Source organism: Amphibalanus amphitrite, unplaced genomic scaffold, assembly GCF_019059575.1.
Source record: "Amphibalanus amphitrite isolate SeventyFive unplaced genomic scaffold, NRLGWU_Aamphi_draft 001424F_arrow, whole genome shotgun sequence".
Classification (NCBI taxonomy): domain Eukaryota; kingdom Metazoa; phylum Arthropoda; class Thecostraca; order Balanomorpha; family Balanidae; genus Amphibalanus; species Amphibalanus amphitrite.
Window position 1 is genome coordinate 31599 of NW_024882917.1, and position 8033 is coordinate 39631.

The 8033-nt window shown below is 45.5% G+C and overlaps 1 protein-coding gene across 1 annotated transcript; it reads left to right on the plus strand.

Annotated features, from left to right (window-relative positions):
* The first annotated feature begins 5888 nt into the window (after positions 1 to 5888).
* LOC122372965 lies at positions 5889 to 7628 on the plus strand. Its single transcript, XM_043350652.1, has 4 exons — positions 5889 to 5925; positions 6746 to 6917; positions 7203 to 7261; positions 7439 to 7628. The coding sequence occupies exons 2-4, from the start codon at positions 6751 to 6753 to the stop codon at positions 7618 to 7620; spliced, it is 408 nt and encodes a 135-aa protein (XP_043206587.1). The 5' UTR covers positions 5889 to 5925; positions 6746 to 6750; the 3' UTR covers positions 7621 to 7628.
* The last annotated feature ends 405 nt before the right edge of the window (positions 7629 to 8033 follow it).

Consider the following 8033-nt stretch of genomic DNA (forward strand, 5'->3'; position numbering starts at 1 on the left):
TTAGCTGACGCTGGCTGCACGTGCCAATCGTTTTCACGCGCCGTCGAGCCGAAAATATCCAGTCACGCCCTCCTACGCAACAGTGTTATTTCATGATCATCGCTTGAGAGTACCAGCCATGCAATAAGTCAGGTGGTAGGCGCGTCATCCTGAGTGAAGACTGAAGAGGTTGAAGAGGCTCACCAAACTAGGCATAAGAAGGCAGAACTGAAAGTTATATTCAGTGCCCCAGCATGATTTGCTGTAACAAATGAGTGAGAAGATTGTTAGGAATGTTGCGTCACTCTTGTCTGCATTGTTAGGGATTGTTGTGCCGTGCAATGCTCAATCCTTGCCGTGTCGGTCCCCGAAGAGAAGAACATGTTTTGAGACTTTGGGATCAAAACGGGACTTTTACAGCCCTTGTTCAACAGGGTCATGCCATGGTGGCAGCATGGCTAGCTACTGTTATGTGCGTCAATTTAGTCCCCACTCCTCTTATAGCCTGTGTTAGTCCTATGTGCTTCAATCCAGTCACCTGGCAGTGCCTGTGCTACTGTTATGTGCGTCAATGCAGTCTCAATATACCACTGGTGCTACTGTTATGTGCGTCAATGCAGTCTAAATATACCACTGGTGCTACTGTTATGTGCGTCAATGCAGTCTCAATATACCACTGGTGCTACCGTTATGTGCGTCAATGCAGTCTCAATATACCACTGGTGCTACTGTTATGTGCGACAATGCAGTCTCAATATACCACTGGTGCTACTGTTATGTGCGTCAATGCAGTCTCTATATACCACTGGTGCTACTGTTATGTGCGTCAATGCAGTCTCAATATACCACTGGTGCTACTGTTATGTGCGTCAATGCAGTCTCAATATACCACTGGTGCTACTGTTATGTGCGTCAATGCAGTCTCAATATACCACTGGTGCTACTGTTATGTGCGTCAATGCAGTCTCTATATACCACTGGTGCTACTGTTATGTGCGTCAATGCAGTCTCCATATACCGCTAGTGCTACTGTTATGTGCGTCAATGCAGTCTCCTTACCGCCTGTGTTAGTCTCATGTGCATCAATGCAGTCTCCATATGCCACTGGTGTTACTGGTATGTGCGTCAATGCAGTCTCCATATACCACTGGTGCCACTGTGTTGTATTGTATTGTATGAACAATCATGAGCGATCGACATTCTGAACGTGCGTGGCGATTACTGCTCAGAATCCGTATCCGCTGTACTAGTCTAAACATTCACAGCATTCACACATTCACTCATGTCAAAGCACGGGCAGAGGCACTTAGGTTCTCCGTTAGGGATAACAGAGCCTTGGGGATAACTAGCTCTCCGTTAGGTATATGTAGGACACGAAAAATGAGCTAATTGCTTGAATCTGAATGATTACGGAGCGAGCGAAGCGAGCGTAGTCTTTCCTTAGATTAACCCGCGCACCGACGGGGGTCTGCGCCAACTTCGCACCGACGGGGGGGGGGCGGATGACCGCCCCCCCCCCTGAGATCTCGAGAACGAAGCAAGATAGCGACAAACGGTAAACGGCATCGGATACGCACGGCCAAGATCTACAATTTTTACTAAGGTCATTTTCAGGTAAGGTCAAAGATGACGTCACAGGGGTCGAAAAAGTCAAAATGGCGGCGCTAGATATGGAAAGAGTTTTTCTCGAATAACTTTCGAATTAGTCAAGATAGGAACAAACTAAGGGCATCATCGTGATCCTCTCGTCAATCCGCATCGAATGATATATATGTTGACCTCGAAAGGTCAAGGTCAAAGGTTGACCTCAGGTCACGTGACCTCGAGGTCATCATGTATATCATTCGATGCGTCTTGACGAGCTAAACACAATGAGACCATCCACGCGTCTGTATCTTGTTCCTGTACGGAGTTATTGGCCAAACACCTTTGGTGACCTTTGATGACGTCACATGACCTCACAGCTGCCCAACAGCAAAACAGACCTCAAGGTAGTGAAGGTTGATCGTATATGAAGTCATGTATGGTATATGGGGCCATTCCGACCCGTTTTAGTGGTAAAAACAGGGAGTTGATTTTTCCCCCATTGACTTATAATGGGGAGGTCGCGAAATTGACCTGACCTTAGGTCACCGATATCAAAATTCCGAGATATACAAATTGTAGCTACTAATGACCTAACAATATCCTGCGACTTTCAAAGGCCTCCGACATCTACTGTAGCTCTGGCACGGTGACAAAGTTGCAAAAAAGTGACTTGAGGTTCGGTCATTCAAAGTGACCTGGTGACCTGACCTTAAAAGGTAGGAGGTTCAAACTTGCACACCATGTGTAAAATTGATGAAAGAATAGTCATACCAAATTTCGCGGCGCTACGCGCCGCAGTTTTCCCGCTATTCGCGAAAAACCTCAGGGGGGGCGGATATCCGCCCCCCCGTCGGTGCGCGGGTTAACCCTCGCCCCGTTGGGGGGGCCATTTTGGCCCCCCCTGTGGTTTTTCCTGAATAGCAAGAAAACGGCGGCGCGCAGCGCCGCCAAATTTTCAGTACTTTTCCGGGCATCAATTTGACACCTTCACACCAAATTTCAAGTCTTAGGTCACCTTAGGTCAGGAGTTATTGAGGTCAAACTGAGGTCATGTTCGAACAAAAATGAGCAAAAAACATGCAATCTTGAAACGCTCACCAAATATACATTTATCAAGCAATTTCAAAGTTCTTTATATGGTCTAATAGACAAAAAGCGGCGGTACAAAACTGCTATCTCGAATTTTCAAAATTTTGGGTTTTTGACCCAAAAAATTCAAAAAATTGATTTTTTTAGAAAAACAAAAAAAAATCCAAAATTTTTCCGAATTTCGAAAAAACCGGAATATATGTGATAGTCCCTGCGCTCTTCTATATACATACCAAATTTCAGATCGATATCTCGTTTTTTGGCCAAGTTATAGCGAAAAAACTGTTCAAAAATGATGACGTCAAATTTTTGAACTCAATTTTTAGCGATTCTAGACCTCGAACGGCAAAACAAAGACCACCATTGAACTCCCCGTGACGAGCTGCATCAATTCGATACCCATTTTATGCAAAAATATCAACTTTGAAATTTGACCTAATTTGACCTGACCTTGACCTGACCTTGACCTGAACTTGACCAAAACGTGACCTAAGCTGGCCCCAAAGGCTGCCTGACCCACATAATCGCATTTGTCATGTAAAATGGACATAAAACATGTATCACACGACACTTTCATATTGTGACCCCCCAGTGACCTGACCTGGTATCAGTGACCTCAACTAGCAAAATATGTGTTTGAAGAACATTTCCCCATCGATGATTTTCAATGAAATGCATTTTACTCGATTTTACAACGCATTTCTTGAAATGCCTGTAAACGGTGAAAATTGGACCTTTGACCTGACCTGTGACGTCATCGGTTTGACCTAGGTCAATAAAATTGGGTCACAAGGTAGTTCCCTGATAGGGCTATCCAACACCGTTTGCCGCTTGTCGCTACGTTGCGTGGTTCTCGAGATCTTAGGGGGGGGCCAAAATGCCCCCCCCCCCCCCCAACGGGGCGCGTTGCTCGGCAGAGCCCAACGGGGCGCGGGTTAACGGAAATTTCTGAGTATGAGCGGCCGGCCGGCCGGCCGGCCGTGGTCACGATTCTGCGACGCTTATATCTCAGCAACCACTTGACCGATTTACACGCGGTAATTTTTGTAGGGTAGCTTCATTCCTTCTACCAAGTATTGGACTATTCCCGATGCATGTGGGTGACCCCTTATGCACGTGCCACGTGCAAAACGAAGAGGTATCACTTTTGTAATTGTTGCAATATCTCGGTAACTACTTGGCCGATTGCGCTGAAAGTTGGCATGTAGGTAGGCACCCACTAGGCAATGCATATCCATGTGCCAGAATTGGGGTGCTGCTGCACGTGCGCACGTGCAGGGGTCGATTCCAGATCTCGAGAACGGCTGGACCGATGGCGCTCAAATTTGGCACATGGTTAGGGACCGGTTAGTAGGGTGCCGTGCAAAAGTCGGTTGGGACCCATTTTGCTCGTGCGCACGTGCAGGGTGCCGCTTCCAGATCTCGAGAACGGCTGGGCCGATTGTGTTCAAATTTGGCACATCGCTAGAGACCGGTTAGTAGGGTGCCTGCACAAGTCAGCTGGAGGTACCCCGTCGACATTTCGCACGTGCAAGGCTCACCCTCTCGCTCGCTCCGTTAGTCACCCCAAAAGGCGTTATACTGGTTATCTACACATGAGTACTTGACCGATGAAAATAGGCTGTACTGGACCGATGAACACAGCATAAGGAATGCCCCTGTATCAAATACAATCAGCTGATTATACACCAAAAAAAGTTACCTGTTGAGATCGCCAGTCCAGAAGAAGTAAAAGTGGCTTTGAACGAGCCCTGGGCGCTGGGGAAGGAGTGGGGGGAGGGGGAGGACAAGCCCGGGTGCAGTGACCTGGTGGCACTGGTAAAAAGGTGGCAGTAAAGGGCTAGAGCGGAAGTCCGGTTCTGGGTGTGGTCTCCTTACTTTCAGTTTGGTACTTTTCTTCTGACTTATTTCCGCCTGCTCTCCAATGAATAGGCAGTGTAGAAATGTACATAGGAAATTATCAGTATGATTACAATAGACCGTGCAATCATAATTAAACACACGTGACATGCAGCCCACACCTATCCATTTCAAGCAATTTGTCCCTAAGCAGCCTTGCACGTTTTTCACACGCATTACACCGTCTGCCTCACACCGAGCATTCCATTTTAAGCCAACCACTTCACCGTGAGACGGCGGAGCATGTGTAACGATCCATTTACACCGGTTATGTGCAGAGCTACGTGAGCAGCTTGAGACGTAGTAAGAAGACCCAAGAAATCGGAAAGAGATAATTTATTCAGAAAGATGGTCAGGCTGCCAAGGTTTGCACTAATGCAATAGTACGAATAGGTTGCACCAGCATCCTGTAATGTCGTTTTAGCGATGTTTGGTTCAGAAGATACAGTTAAGATTGATTTCTTTTGCCGGGCGCGCGGCTCGCCACCCTATCAGGGTGACGGGTCGCGGGCCCGGCCGGCGGCCTGGGGCATCGCCCCAGCGAGACCGAGTCTGTATCCCGCGGGGCGATGCGGGGCGGGCAGGACGACATGGAAGTTTGTGGTATAGTGTTGTGATGTTGTGAACATGTACTGTGTCTTGTGAATTTGATTGAAAAAAAAACTGATGAATAAAAAAAAGAAAAAAAAGATTGATTTCTTTTTGTCATGGTAGCAGAGTATCACACTTTCAAATCAGTGAAAAGAAAGATGTCTTGATCAAATTTGAGGCCAGGGAAGATTGCGAGGAAAATAAATACGAACTTAGCAGAGTGCTATTTAAGCGTTTATTACGCAGGAAAAAAAAAACAAGGCAATGTTCCTATTCAAAAAGCAAACCTTTATGTCTCCGGATACTACAGCAAGATCTTCTGCAATCCAGCGCAGCCCATCCAGATGTCTGCTTTTGAATCACATCCAGCCGTGCGTTAACAGGTCAGTCTGCTGCAAAGGCGTTAAGGAGCGACCGCTACGCACATTAATTGAATTACTTAAGCAATAAGCACAACTGAAGCCTGACGATCAGCACACATCTGGCGTTCTTCAAGCATGTAACGGCGATTTCTCCTGTAAGTAGGAAGGACCGCGCGCAGGGAACCGTTTTACCTCTCCTGGGAATGTTGGTGGGCGCTAACTTTACACCTAACCACTGGATAGTTACAAATTATGCTAAAGGTAGAAACTGAGCTGCGGTGGTTTCGCTATAAAGTTCGTGTTGTGCCATAAAGGCGTGAGTGCTGAATTAGAGACGGCGGAGTGTGGACGGTGCTGACTGTGCTGGGCCCGGCGCGACGGCAGGGATTCCAATCTGGAGGACTGTAATTACAATCAGGTAAGAATGACTTTGTTCATTACGATAATGAGTTTGTAAATATGTATGTCCTTTCCAATTATTTGTTAACTTCGGAAACTCGTTGCAGATTAGAGGGCTAACAAGAGATAAATTGTACGTGGGCATCCATGCAACTAATACTTTCATAAAACATGTAATATATTTCCAGATCTCACCGCAGGCTAGTGACATCTGAAATTGAACTGCTCAGTTGTTTTGCGTTTCCGTCTTACCCTTACTTGAAGGACATGACAATTGCAAGCATAAACAATCAAAAGAGTATTGAATACTTTCGTTACAATGGCGCTTATCAGTATGTTATGTCATTTGAGCTCAAATGACAGATGAAAGTTCACCGTTACTCATGCATCTCATGATCACGCCCAGTAAGCGTTGCTCGAAATGCGAAAAATTCAGTACTCAGTACTACTTGCTGATTAAGAACTCGGCAGTGGAGTAAAGGGGGAGGGGCGAAGAAAAGCGTTCCACTTCAAAATGTTGGTCACCGTGAAGGGATCTCCTCCCACTGAAATCGCTAGATGCCCTCCTCGGTCGCTTGCAAGGGATGACCGTCAATCCGAAACAGATGATGTTTTTGGGTCAGTTTTAGCGATAAAAAGGGACAGGCCAATTCATCCACAGCCCATAACATGCTGGTATATGAGCAGTGGACTGGCAGACCAAGAGGAATTACTTGTCCAAAAGCGACTCAGGCTCTGTTACGCATATCATAGAAGTAATTTACAAACTTATTTTGATTACGTTATTTTGCGAGTAAGAAGACGTCTGCTTGACTTCAGTTTTCATTCTGTGCCCTCAGAAATCATGAAGCTCTCCATTGTCATGTTGCTGCTCTTGGTCGCCCTGGTGAGGACTGACACCTCCTACCAGAACTTTGAGTCCTACGAGAGCAGTCACGACCTGTCCAGCGCCTCGTCCAACTACTACGAGCACTCCCAGCCAAACCGGAGGATCAGCACCGGTCTCACTGGGTGAGACAATTGTGGCGCTGGCGAGACACTTTGTTGAGGAAGGTTTTTTCACGAATGGTTTGCAAATATGGGGATGGTTTAGGGATGATAATGATGAATGATGATTCGAATAGGTATTTACCGTGGTTGAAGCAGTGAATTGTTGCATTTTTTTCGGAAGTGAATTTCGTTTTAACTCTCGTACCTCGCTAGATATGGAGAAATGTGTAGCATTGCTGACATGTGCACGTAGAGTGATATGCAGGCTGCAGATTATTGTAAGTGACAAGTGTTGCATTTTCCCAGGTATCTTCGACAGTATTTGAATCCTATTCGTCGTCAAGGATTCCAGGGAGTTATACCTTGTAAGTTCCATACATTGTTTGCGACTTTTTCTAAATAGGAAAGGTTGTTTATGTGATTATAATTTTGTTGTTAATGGCTTGCAACATGTTTAAATTTTGTCCTAAACCATCCCAAGCTCATCTTGACGAGCCAGGTGGAAAAATTCTGACACATAACCTGTGTGCTTATCCCTGCAGATCTCTGGCCTTTGGGACTGCTGTGCATCGTCATCTTTCTTGCCCTCATCGGCTACGGCTATTACTCTGCACTGTACAACTCGTCGGGCCGTGGCCTGGACACGGACGAGTGGGAGGTGGACCACTCGGTCTGGATGAGCCAGCTCCAGAAGGACTTTGAGGACTCGTGGTCCGAGCACTGAATGACTGCGAAGTCATTCAGAAGTCAAGTCAAGTAAAGAAGAAGTCAAGTAACATTTCCTTTTTGGAAATTATTTCCTTGTGATCAGGCCATTACTACCTATCTAAAAAGATTATCTAAGCTGACTGAATAGTATGAACTATATGTTATTGAAATTTGCATAATTATGTCTTTTTATTGACCTGAAATGTATTTATGGATGTCTTATTTAGAGAGCATAAACTACAATATCAAAGAAAACTAGTCAGATGACATAGCATCGAAAACACTGAATGCTCAATAGTAATTATTTTCAGAAGCATTGTTATAGTGATTTCAATGATCGTTTTCATATACATACCAAATAACTAGCATTCACAGCAAATTATAGTCTATGCCGTAGATATTCATTAGTTCATCAACATGATTTTAATT